General features: G+C 47.0%; 1 protein-coding gene across 2 annotated transcripts in view; it reads left to right on the plus strand.

The window, feature by feature from the left end:
* LOC147610411 (P-loop containing nucleoside triphosphate hydrolases superfamily protein) overlaps positions 1–13,535 on the plus strand; it is a 35,706-nt gene that overhangs the window by 14,509 nt on the left and 7,662 nt on the right. Inside the window, exons 7-10 of one of the 2 annotated variants that reach the window (XM_086786271.1) lie at positions 706–736; positions 929–987; positions 1,165–1,238; positions 13,327–13,413. In XM_086786271.1, coding sequence (XP_086642397.1) covers positions 706–736; positions 929–987; positions 1,165–1,238; positions 13,327–13,413 — 251 coding nt within the window. The remainder of the gene's footprint in view (positions 1–705; positions 737–928; positions 988–1,164; positions 1,239–13,326; positions 13,414–13,535) is intronic. The other variant, XM_086786272.1, reaches the window with a different exon arrangement.

The raw sequence follows: 13,535 nt of genomic DNA on the forward strand, positions 1-13,535 counted from the left end.
GCAAATACACCTTCATGCTGAGGCCCCTTCAAAGGGTGATGTGGGACCCAATACGGTGCCAGCCTATGTCAGCCACCTTATGCCGGGTTTAGTTGGACACAAACGAGTAGATCATTCGGCTGGGGTAAATATTAGACTACTACATAAGAGGCCGGGTTACAGTTTAGCTTTCACATCTGTCTGGGATTATTGGGTGCCCATTGAGGCCCCACAACCTGATGATAAATTATCCCGGAAGATCTCCCTCAGCCCTTAGTGTGGTTAGATATGGGAATATGCATGTATGGCTATGTATCTATCCAAACCGTCTCAAGCCATCTGGCTGTCCACCATCCAATGTCCAAACAAGGACTGGCTGGGTGCTAGGTTGCTTATAACAAAAGTGGCTTCTTCTCGTAAAGGGGGCCTTATAAGATAAAGCTGGATGGTACCTCCACAGCTACAATGACGAGGGTGGAGCATTGATTTCCAACATTTTGCACTTTTAAGTTATTTGATTTTATGTAATTCTTTTCTCCAGCCCTTTCTCGGATTCTCTCTCTCTCTCTCTCTCTCTCTCTCTCTCTCTCTCTCTCTCTCTTTTTCTCGCTACTCACATAATAAGAGAAGCAAGGCAACATGGATTTGTAAGTAGAAAATAGGAAAAAACTAGTGGTTAAATAATCGTTTTATTTATTATGATTTTTGGGACATGTATATTAACAGGATCCAGCTGAAGCCCATGCTCGTAGAGGAGGTGAGTGCTTTTTCTTTGTTCTAAAAAACATTAGTTGCATATAGAGAATAGGACTGGGATCTGCTTAACTGAGATAAATCTTTGTACTGCACTGCCCAGAAGGGGGCATGGGTTTGAATCCAAACACTTATGTGTGTGTGTGAGAGAGAGAGACTTAAAAAGCTTTTTACAGCTTAATATCATCTTTTTCAGCACCATGGACATTCGACCCTGCTGGCCTTGTAAAATGCCTCACTTCTTTGCGTACTCAGGTAAAAGGTTGGCAACCTCTCGTGATCAATATTTATTAGGTTCTGTGTACTACACTACTACACAAGCGCAAGTGGACTCATTTTTCACTAGTTGCACAGGCTTTATAAGGAATATAGCCTAGGAAATATTTCTGCTTAGATTGCGATTATTAAAGGATTATAATGTTTTTATTTCAGGGATGGGTGCATGCGCCTTCCTTTGACCACGGGGTTGGAGATCCAAAGGAGAATGATATCATTGTCAGTCCCTCGTATGCATCTTCTTGCTGACTCAATTACAGATTTTTTTTCTGTTCGTGTGAGGTCTGGTAAATCATGCTAATTTTTTATACCAATCTAAAAGCTGCCAGTATCATTTCATTGTGTCAATGGTGTGAAGTCTTCTTTCTTGGGTCACGTCTCAAAAAAGTGTTGTTTCTTAGCTTGTCAAACCATCCCCTGGAAAAGTATACTGGTGTCATAGATATCTTGTGAAAGAATTTGTCAGAATTTAGGTAGCAAAGCAGGTAATCTGCCTTGCCAAGTTGTTCTCAACAGGAGCATGAGAGTCTGTGTGCTTTTGAACTTGGGTTCACTTTGGTAGAGTCAGTTTTACCTTGTGGGATAGTATACAAAGTTGGACATTTTTTAGAGATATTCTTCTTCATTGGGTTAAGGCAAGAAATAGTGTGCAAGGTCATATGGACATGGACTTTAGGTTAAATTTCTAGGCTTAGATGATATGTGATGGTGGTTTGGAGTTTGGAGTTTGGTGCAAGTTATGCACATGACAAATTAGGAACTTGGGGATGCACATGATATGTTCCATGCACTCCTTGGATTAGTTGGAGGATTCTTTTTGATAATTATAAAGGGTTGGATATAAGCTGAGGACCACACGAGTCCAGACATGTGAGGTTCTTTTTCTACCTACTCTATTGTACACACAGGGCCTATGTAGTATGTTGGCCTTGTTTCTTTATTTCAGTAGGTAGTTTTTTCTTTTTTCATGTTGTCTTGACATCCTGTTTACTCATGGATCATGTGTAACATCTTTTTGGTCTCATAGACCCTTCAGCCTTTCATAGATGTTAATAACATCTCTCTTTCTCTGCTCTTGGTCCGCTACCACCATCAGCCCCATCCTCAAAGTCGGAGATCCACTTGATCCTAATAATTATAGGATGATCATGATTGGCCACACATTAGCCAAACTCTATGGATCGGTGCTAGGGGCGGAGCTCAGTTCATTTGCAGAGAGACAGGGATGCAGAGCCTCAGAACTGGCAGGCCTTCGGAAGAGATACTCTACCCTTGACCACATCTTCACCCTCCATGCCATCATCGAGGAGGGTCGAGCATGAAATCAGAGGATTTACTGCTGCACTGTGGATTTCCACAAAGCTTTTGATATTGTACCCCGAGCCCGCCTTCTACAACGTCTACAGGAGATAGGAGTCCCAGCTGACATGGTTTGGAGCATCATCACCCTCCTCTATGAGTTTGTCATCATTGGACGAGTGAGAGCCCCAGGAGGTACATCGCAAGAGATTTGCCCAACTATTGGGGTGAAATAGGGCTGCCCTCTATCACTGACTCTTTTTGGTCTCTACATCGATGAGATCTCAAGCTTCATTGACAGATTGGGCAGGGCTGGTCCCACACTTGCAGGCATAGTGATTCTCCTACTACTTTATGCAGCTGACATGGTCCTCCTTTCAAATTCAACCGAGGGAGAACCTAGGAAGTGGTTAATGCATGGTTAAATCCGTGGAATGTCCATTTTTAGTTCCATCTTCTCCAAGACGCTCGGAAGATTTAGATGGTACAGGCCTCCTAAAGGGGAAAGCCTTGTCGTGGTGGAGAGAGCTTTGGAACAAGCCTACTGCTTGGGCTAGTGTTGAGCAGATGTTCAAGGATGAGTTCCTCCAGGCGGAGGATGAGTATGCCGTAGTATCCAGGTTTACGGAGCTAGATATGAAGACCATGTCTTTTGACACCTTTTTGAGTTCCATCCTCTCCAGGACACTCGAAAGATAGGACACTCGAAAGATTTAGATGGTACAGCGCCTTGTCGTGGTGGAGAGAGCTTTGGAACAAGCCTACTTCTTGGGTTAGTTTCGAGTAGATGTTCCAGGATGAGTTCCTCTAGGCGGAGGATGAGTATGCTATAGTATTCAGATTTATGGAGCTGGATATGAAGGCCATGTCTTTTGACACCTCTTTGCACAAGTTTTGAGAGTTGTAGGCGCGAAAGCAACACATGGATGCTATCACCTTGCTTGGATTTCTTATGTAGGGTTTGTCCCCTAATCATAATTTGGAAGTGAGGAACAATACTTGCAAAACACTTGAGAATGCTATCTGTTTTGCAAAGATTTATGAAGAAACAGTTGTCGGCAAGAGTAAGAAGAATGTTCCTCAAAAGCAGAAAAGCGCAGGTAACTTCGAACCAGAATCCAAACATAGGTTTGTGAAGGCTTCCACAACCCAGAATCAGACCAAACTTCGGGTCAACCCAATTCCAAGAAGACTAAGAGGACCGAGTAGAGCCTCCAAGATAGTGGGAGGGCCGGTGCTTTACTTGTGACTAGATAGGCCATTGGAGAGGGAGTTTCCCTCAAGCGCAAAAAAAGCAGAAGCCTAAGGGAGCTCACTTGACCGAGATTAGAGGTAATTCTAAGATTACTTCCATTCATACCACAGTTCTTGATCATAGTTCTAGCTAACTTTAGCATGACAGTTTCGGGCCAATGCTCTCATACACATGTATGGATCAGGGTTGAGGAAAATTGTACACATCCTATTTAATCCTGGTAGCACTCACAATTTTATCAATGCCAAATTGGTGCAAAAATTGGGAGTGGAGACCCGACCAAGTGATCATATCTACGGTGTGAGTGTGGCGGCGGGGCATGGATAGATCCGGAACAGATGTGTGACCAAGTTACCTATATCTATCCAGAGTTATTTGGATAAACTAGATTTTTTGTTGATGAATCTAGATAAGGTAGACATTATTATAGGTAAAGAATGGTTTCATAACCATGATGTATTGGAAGGATCATACATTGTATTTTTTACTGGAAGATGCTATTGTTAGTCTCAAGGGTGATTTTGGAGTCCCACCCTCTACTCTCGTAAACTCTGCAGAACTTCATAATATTATCAAGAGTTTGTATTTTGATCATGAAGTGTTCCAATGTGTTCTTGATCCTCTTTCATCTGATGTTACTTCTGATTTTAAATCGAGCGAGTTAGATGTTTGGGAGACAAGAGTATTGGAAAACATTAAAGCAGAGTTCGCTGATGTTTTCCTTGCAAAGTTACCTCATGGTTTACCACCCAGTCGGTTGGTTGACGATAGGATTGAGTTGATTCTAGGGTCTCAACCTGTGAGTATGAGCCAACTGGAAGAGGATGAGATTGCCTGATAGTTATTGGAATATCTTAGGATGGGTTAGATTTGCCAAAGTAAATCTCCTTGGGGAGCTCTAGTGCTTTTGAAGCATAAAACAGATGAAACTTGGAGGATGTGTGTCAACTATAAACAGTTGAACAAAGCTACAGTGAAGAATAGATACCCCCTTTCTAGAGCAAAGGATCTGATTGATAGGCTCGAGGGAGCCAAGTATTTTGCAAAGATTAATCTTCGTACATGCAGTCGTGAGCAAGCGTTGAGCCCCTCTTCCCGTCTCGTAGAGTCGCCTGCGCCTCTCCCCCCAGCTTGCCATGCGCCCATCTCTTCCGCCTCTCCCCTTGCGCAAGGCTGTTGCCGCCGCCCCTAGCTTGCTGCCCCCCCCTTCGCTGATTAGCTGCTGCCTCCTCTGCTCCCTTCGCTTTCCCCCCCTCGTTCTGTAGTTTCCTGCCCCCCCTTCTGTGTGCTGTGCCTCCTATGTCCCCCCCCCCCCCCCCCCGCCCTTCTCCCTTCCCTCTCTTTCATTGCCTCCCCCCTCTATGCTGCTCGCCACCCCCCCTTCTTTATCTTGGCTGCCCCCCCACCCCCACCCCCACCCCCTCCCCGCCCTTCTCCTTTTCCCTCTCTTTCATTGCCTCCCCCCTCTATGCTGCTCGCCACCCCCCCTTCTTTATCTTGATTGCCCCCCCCCCCCCCCCCCCCCCCCCCCCCCCCCCCCTCTTTCTCTTCGCCTTTTAAAAAAAATATTATTGTTATTATTATTATTATTATTATTTTGTGTGTCTCTCCCCGGTCCCCCCCCCCCTCTTTTTTTTCCCTTCTTCTTGTTTCCTCGCTCCTCTCCTCCCTTCCTCCCGTGTAGGTTGTTGCTTCGCGGTTTCTGGGGGGTTTTGAATTTCTTGGCAAGCTTCGGTTCTTTCTGGTCTCCACCCTCGGGAGGACTCCATGGCAGCAGCTCCGTCATCCCCGACCGAAGCCGTTGTTGCTTGCGTTTCCTTCTCCGAAGCGGATCTTCATGTTCTTGCCACGACTGTTGCCTCACTTGAGGCCTCGACCCTGGTTTGCAAAATTGTTGGTAGCCGCCCTGCGTGCGGACAACTCAAGGATCTTTTTGAAGCTGGCCTCATTGGTGAACCTACAAAGATCACCAATATTCACCCTCTGGGGCATGGATACTACTAGGTGGAGTTCGACTTGCCATCGACGTCGGACCGAGTCATGCAGCTGAGCCCCCTTGCATTGCATATGGCGCATGCCTTCTTTGCTCGGTGGGAGCATGGCTTCGATCTTGCATCTGACCCATTGGCTGGCGTTTCGGGCTTCCTAGGGACAGTTTGCTTCCTAGGCCTTAGGAAGGAGTACCTTCCTCTGCTCCCGGTGATTGGTGGTGCCATCAGGAGAGTGATGGAAGCCAGGATGGAGCTTGGTGGATCAGCCATAGAGACCAAGGAGTGGAGGTGGTGACCTCCAGCCTAGAGGTGCTGCTTTTTGTGTTCATGCATACCTCTATCGCAGTACCTCTCCCCCCTTCTTACAGATATCTTCATTGTGATCGATGGAGCACGGAGTATGCATACTCTCGTGCTCGGGTAGAGTGGCAGTACACGGAGGGCAGGATCCACGCCCACTTGACGCGACTTCGCACCAGGAGAGTTTGTGACTATTCCCCGTCTAAGCCCGCACCCAAGACTCTTCGAGTGGAGGGCGGTTTCGATAGTTCCGCCTCGCACAGAGATTGATATGAGGATTGTCTCATGGAACATTCAGGGTTTAGGGGGGCTCAGTGCTTTCAGGGACGAGGTGTCCTTATAGGAGAGCTTCAGCGAGCTATGGTGGGGGGACCTATCGACATTCGTTTCCTCCAAGAGCATCACCTTAATGAGGGACGCACTCGCCGCTGCGGGAAGATTCTACTTGGCAGGAGTCATACTTTTTGGTCTCCAGCCTTTCGGCCCTTCAGGGACGCAAGGAGGAGTGTGTCTCTGTCAGTGAGCAGCTTTTGCCGTCTGTGATAGGATCATGAGTCATAGTTCCAGGACGTGCTCAGTGGGTTACCATTCTGATTGGTGAGGATAGCGTTGGCTTCCTCAACATTTATGCCCCGAATGCTGCAACAGGTAGAGTTATCTTTTGGAGCATTGTCCGACAGGCCTTGCCCTAGGCTTCTTTTTGGTGCATGGGCGGTGACTTCAATATTCAACAGGGGACAGACTAGGAGGTGGCACTGCCACAGTCTCAGGAGCGGAGTACTCTGCGTGGGAGGAGATGATACTGATTCTTAGGGGACATGACCCTTGGCATCTCCTAGAGTTTGGGCATAGCCTTGGGGGTCTTAGCTTCTCTCGATCGGATAGGCGGAGCACTGTCCCCAACCTCTCTTGACTAGACAGGTTTTATGTTGACGAGTGGGCTTGCTGCCGTGGAGGCATGGTTGGGATTTTGGCAGGCACTACATTTTCAGATCATGCCCTAGCTATTCTGTCCCTAGAGGACCCATGGAGGCATTATAGGCATGCGAGCTCCAGGATTCCAGACAGCGTCATTCAGGACCCCGAGATCTAGAGCTGGATCGAGCAGATATGGGCAGGACTGGACTTTTTCTTAGGCTTTGTAGCGTGCACTTTGGATGATGGTCTTGAGGAGCTCAATGTTTTCTTACATGATGCAGCCTGGAGTAGATTGGAGGGATTTCGGGAGCAGGAAAGGAGTCTGAGGAGGGGCCTAGCCTCTTTATAGTGTCTTCAGGAGAGTTCCCCAAATAGCCCTTGGATTGAGAGTCAGATTGTTGCCACCCGCATGGAGATTCGGTCCATTGAAGAGAGGAGGGTCGAGTATAGATACCATGCCTGGGCTTCATTCTGGACTTAGGCCGGTGGTAGAGCTACTGGAGACTTCTTTGAGAGAGAGCTGGCCCCCACAGGAGGAGAGACGGTATTTGTAGGCTGCGTGGCCAGGATGCAACTATTGTCTCTGATTCCCCACACATGAGAGCCATTGCCATGGATTTCTTACGATCTCTTCTCACTGGTGCCCCATTATCCCCCCAGGTGATGAATGCGCGCGAGAGAGTCTGGAGGCACACCAGAGAGGTGGTTCCTCCCTCCCCTTGGTCTTTCTTATTGACCCCTTTCACTTCAGAGGAGCTGGTGGAGACGGTGACGACATTACCCAGGGGAAAATGTCCGCCGGGGGGGGTGGGGGGGGTGGGGATGGGCTCCATGTTTCTTTCTTTCTTCGCCATTGGGACCTCCTGAAAGGTGGCCTTTGCACTGCCTTCAATGAGATTATGCTCACAGGTGCCATGCCAGAGAGGCTTACAAAGGGCTTGATACATTTGATTCCCATGGAGGGTGGTGATAGATTTGAGATCCGGTAGTGGAGACCCATCACCCTTCTAGGGATGGCTTATAAGATTTTGGCCAAGGCCATCAGCGGAGCAGGCGACTTCAGCCTTCTCTTGGGAGGCGACAGCTTCAGCCAGGATGCGGCAGTAGGACCTGATTGTGCTACTCCTAGACTTTGAGAAAGCTTATGACAGAGTGGACTGGAGCTTTCTGGAGGGCACAATGAGCCGGATGGGATTCCCCATGGAGTGGATTCGTGGAGTCTCAGGACTTTATTTAGCATCACATAGCCAGGTTCTCATTTAGGGAGCCCGAGGCGACAGATTCCCCCTTTTCCGCTCGGATCGACAAGGCTGTCCTTTGGTGCTGTACCTCTTCATATGTCACCGAGGCCATGAGTAGTTTTCTCTCTGCCCAGGAGACCGGACTTCAGGGATTGTGCCTTCCCCTCCGCGTTGCTGGACTCAAAGTTTGCAAATGACACATCAGCCTACCTTGCTGGAGATGTTGGGAATCTCTAGAGATTCACGGAGGCGATAGAGATTTTCTGCCGTGCATCAGGAGCACAAATCAACTGGCACAATTTGCGTGGTTTTTGGGTAGGCTCAGCCCCCTCCTTGACTTGGTGACCAGTTGAGGAGAGTGATCATTCAGCCATGTAGCAGAGGGGGCTTGGCCTCATCGATCTCGCTATACAGAGCCGTGCCCTGTTGGGCAAGTTGATTGTCAGAGGACTCCTACACGGCGGTGAGCCTTGGAAGGATTTCCTCTTGGCCCAGATTTCAGCCCGCACTCCTAGCCTTGGAGGCCCTGTGGCTGTAGAGAGTACTAGATGGATCTTCACAGAGATGCGAACCCTTGGTTTTAGTCCTGCCTTTGAGGACTGATTCATAGCCAGTCTACTTCGTGCTTAGGATCATCTCAGGCCAGCCCTCAAGCAGATTGTTCCAGTGGCCTCAGAGGAGCAGCTTCGACAGCCTTTGGTCTGGAAACCCCTGATCCGTTTACCTAGTGGCCACATGCTAGGGGCCCGACCGCATATACCCTGGGGCGCCTTGAGCATGGGATCAGCCAGGTCTCTCGGAGATTGGATTGCACATAGGTAGTTACCTCAGGCGGAGTAGGAGAGAGGCATGAGATAGGGATTCGGGGTGGAGACAGGCTCAACATCGACATCGACCCAGTTATTCCTTAGGAGCTGACTCCTATTCCAGACCCAACCCCCCGTTGTGGCTATGCGTGTTTACCAAACACGATATCCACGTGGCAATCCATGGAGCAGATGAGGACAATGGTCTACTCACTTTTTCTATTGGATCCCATAGCATACTAGAGAGATCAGAGCACGTCTCGGAGGATTTCAGAGGCTGCACCTTGCAAAGGGTGCAGGTGATTGGTTTTCAGGGCACGGGTATGACACATAGATCCAACACCGGCCAAGGTGGCCAGGGAGAGACTTTGGCGGCTATGGATTTGGGAGAGCCGACCTCTCACGCGGTTGCTGATGAGGGACCTAGGAGAGTGGACTTGGCATAATCCCGCAGATTGAGAGGAGACTCCGGATGCCCCTTTCTTTGCATATACAACACGGCTTGGCCGCAGGATCCAGATGTGTGAGGTAGATGGCACACCGGCAGCGGCAGCAAACTGGCAGTCTCAGGGCTTATCACAGCGCTTTCTTTCAAATTTCTGGAAGAGGTTTTGGGACAGCTATCGGCTGAGGAAGATCACTCTCTTTCTTTGGCTGATGGCACACTGGAGTCTGGCAGTCGGTACTTGGCTGGCAATCGGAGGTCATCGGAGGTCGGTCAGCAGCGTGCCCGAGGTGCGGCCACCCCCATGAGTCTCAACGACATTGCTTTTGGGATTGCGTGAAGGCTCGGCAGGTTTGGCAGCGGATTCTTTGCATCTTCTCATGGACAGGGAGCTCAGGGATCATTCCACTTGTTGAGGTGGCTGGAGGTCAGTACCTTATTCAGAACGGGTTGTTGTTCCTTTATGACTGGTACGACACTCCCAGTAGGTCATCTGGGTGTACACGAACCTATGATCTCATAAAACATATGTTTTACTGGCCCAAGTCAAGGGCAGAAGTCTAGAACTATGTAGTAAAGTGTTGTCAATGTCAGGTGAACAAGGTTGAGCGCCTTGGAGGACTGCTACATCCTCTTGAGATCCCTTATAGTGAATGGGAGAGTTCTTCCATGGACTTTATCACCGGTTTACCATGCATTTCACAGGGGACATGATGCCATTTGGGTGGTGGTAGACAGATTGACAAAGATGGCAAGATTTTCACCCACAAGGAAAATAGTAACAGCTCTTGAATTGGCACAACAGTTTGTTGAGAAACTTTTCAAGTTATATGGTTTACTTGTGAAATAGTAAGTGATAGGGACTTGAAGTTTACTAGACACTTATGGCAGCTAATCTGCAAGAAATTAGAGACCAAGTTGAGTTTGAGTTCGTCTTATCATCTTCAGTCGGATGGGTGATGGAGAGGGTGAATCAGGTTTTGGAGGATATGCTTTGTGCATACCTCTCCAAGAGACCATCGTACTAGGAGAGGTACATCTTGATGGTTGAGTTTGCTCATAATAGTGTAAGCTCATGCGGCCACTAGTTATAGTCCGTTTATGCTGATGTACAAATACAACCTAGATCTCCGGTAGCTATGGGACTTAAGGGTATTTAGAGTGATGCGGCTAGGGATTTCTTGGTAGATATGCAGGAGATGCTAGCCAAAGCTAGAGATTTTATCAGGAGTTCTCAAGATAGAGCACGGTTTTATGCTGATAGGTAGCATTTGCCGAGGGAGTTATCCGAGGGAATGCTTATGTATTTGTGAATACCCAAGATTTTAGAGACACTACTGACGGGGAAGGTTGGAAAATTATCCCCTAGGTACTTTGGACCTTTTCGGATCCTTCAAAAGATCAGAGAGGTAGTAGCCTATAGACTAGAATTGCATCAGAATGTGAAAATTCATCCATTCTTTCATGTCAACAGATTGAAAGAGATGGGAGGTGAGGATAGCATTGTGACTCTTCAGGAACGTGTTGAGGTTGAGGACTTGTCTTATGTTCCACATGAACTAGAAGCTGTGATTGATTTCAAAGAAAGGCAACTTAGGAATAAGTTGACCCATGAGTATAAAATGAAGTGGAAAGATAAGGCAGAGGAGGACTTGACTGGGGAGACAGTTGCTAGTATATAGCATAGGTTCCTTGGTTTTTTTTCTTAGACAGGTTTTGTTTCCAAGAGTGGAAACGTCTTAGGAGGGAAAGTATGTTATGTACCCATAGTAACAAAAAAACCTGTTTCTAGCTTTCGAAACATCTTAGGAGGGGAAGTATGTACCCATAGTAACAAAAAAATCTGTTTCTAGCTTTCGAAACCTCGAAACTTCGAAACGGTTTTTAAAAACCTCGAAACCTCTCCAATACAACAGTTTTGCCCAAATTTCAGGTTTTGTTTTTTTCCCCTCTTGATTTTTTTGGGATTTTTTTATTTTTATTTTTCTTCCATATCCTCCTTATCACCTTCCTTCCCTCTTCTTCTCTTGCCTCCCTCCTTCCCTTTTCTATCTTCTGTTACTTCTTTCACGTCTACTCCTCCTGCATTCTCTTCTTCTCTCTTCTTCGTCCTTTCTCCTCTACTCTCCTCTTCTTCTCTTTTTCTCTTCTTCTCCTCTCTCCTCTCTCCTTTTCCCTTTTTCTTTCTTCAACGTCTTAAATCTTTCCCAATTTCTACCTTATCTTCTTCAATTTCGTAAGAGTCCTTGATTGAACCACTTGTGGCATCTAATCAAGCAAAATTCCCATAATGCCTCACCAAAATAAGGATGGTTCCCCGAGATGAGTGAGAAGAGACCATTTTTTCATAATTACACTATGTTTTTAGATGGCTACTATAAGTTCCTTAAGTATTTATACTTTGTGAAATTATTGATTTTTCGAAACCTCGCGGTTTCTTAGTGAAGGGACGAAACCTTTCGAAACAAAACCCCAAAAACCTCGAAATGAAAAAAACCTCGAAACGTTTCTTGTGACTATGTATGTACCTAGAGCTAATTCTCAAATTAGCAAGCCTAATCTAGCAAGGTTAGGGGGCCGTGGAATTAAGAGATAGCAGGCAAATACAGTGGGCTAAGGTTCAGAATTAATAAAACTAGGCTACTATGGCTATCGATAGCAAGCTAGCTATTTATAGTGGTAGTTATCACAATATAAGTGATGCCTTGGGTTATTATTAGTGAATTAGTTGTGCGGCGCACTGCTGATGGGTCTGTGCCTAGACCAAAGTTTCTACTCCTGCCGTGGACATATAGTCTTGCCGAGGGCCCTTGTGGATAGGCGTTGGTGGTATGGGAATCTAGTGCTAATTGGCATGTATCTATGGAGTGGACTCTTAGCCCCTAGCTTGGAGGTGGATCGAAGTACAAATCCTATGGTTAGGTGGTGAGCATGCCTGCACCCCTTCTGTTTGGTCTAATCTTGTGTTGGACTGTGTTTAGGAGATCTTGGTTGACCGAATTATCCGGTAAGATGGTCTCAGTCTCTACACGCACCGCACATGGATCACACCTTCGGAGCTCCCACTTAATATGCACTGCTACAGAGATCACTTCCTCAGGCTCACTGAGGATGGATTCATCCAGTAGCTGTGCTACCTAAGTGTTCACCTGTCCCATACTATGCAGATTGTGATTGGCCAAATACGGGTTTCATCCCACTGCCAATGAAGACGAAAAGAGCTGAGCGTGTCTTTAGAGCCAGGAAGCTCATATGGAGACCCAAGGAGGAGAGGATCTACCGATTATGCCACACAGAGGCTGAAACAGAGGAGCATTACATATGTTGCTGCTTAGTATACTATGAGATCCACGGGAGGTTTCACTGTCTGTTCCATGAGGGATTTGGCCCACTCTCCAGGATCCTCTGCACGCCGTCTTTCATGTTCGACAGCCAAATTCCAGCTCTGAACATCGCTTAGCGCCGAGGACTCTTCAATTGGTTCTTGCTCTTCCACAGCAGGCTGCCCATTCCCAAAGTCATTTGGATTTTGCAGCCTAATCATTCTCTCATCACGCTGCCCTTCGATCGGTCTCGAGGACTTGTCATCTGGTCCAGCTTGATTGGATTCCGTTTCCAAAGACCAAAAGCCCTGAGAACTTCGGAAGAAGCTACCTCAGTGCCATCCGCACTGGTCTGTTGAGAGGATTTGTTAGTCTCAATTTCAGGCGCATCCCCGATTCTGCTCATTCCTCTCTACAAGAAAAGGCTTCAAATACCCGGGCAATTCTTGCGTTGCATCCTTCCCAGGCCCTGCTGGACGGATAAACATGGCATGTGATTTCCCAAAGGGCAAGCACACTCGAAGTGTGACAGACTTAAATTGTTCTTGAGCAAAAACTACTTGTTGGGACTGGGGAGCTTGCTGAAGGGGAACCATTCACCAAGTGATTTGTTTTCTTACTTTGTTTAATGTGACCTAAATTTGATTATATGAGATTTTATTTTGGGACTTATGACTCAAGCTATGGGTTTGAATAAAAGTACACTGTTGACCTAAACTTATTATCATTGCAATGATTAGGCACAAAGTGATCGTGGTTGAAGGAAATTACCTGCTTCTTGCAGATGATAAATGGAAAGACCTCTATGACATGTTTGACGAGCGTTGGTAACACTCCTTGTTCCTGGTCCATTTCAAAATCTGCCAACATATGTTATAATGTCTTGGGCTATGTGGTTCCGCTTTGTACGTGCAATGCTATAAAGTTCAGTTGGGGCATGGCTTGTGAT

This window comes from Cibotium barometz, chromosome 49 (genome assembly GCF_041138505.1).
Source record: "Cibotium barometz isolate CiBa-2024 chromosome 49, ASM4113850v1, whole genome shotgun sequence".
NCBI lineage: Eukaryota > Viridiplantae > Streptophyta > Polypodiopsida > Cyatheales > Cibotiaceae > Cibotium > Cibotium barometz.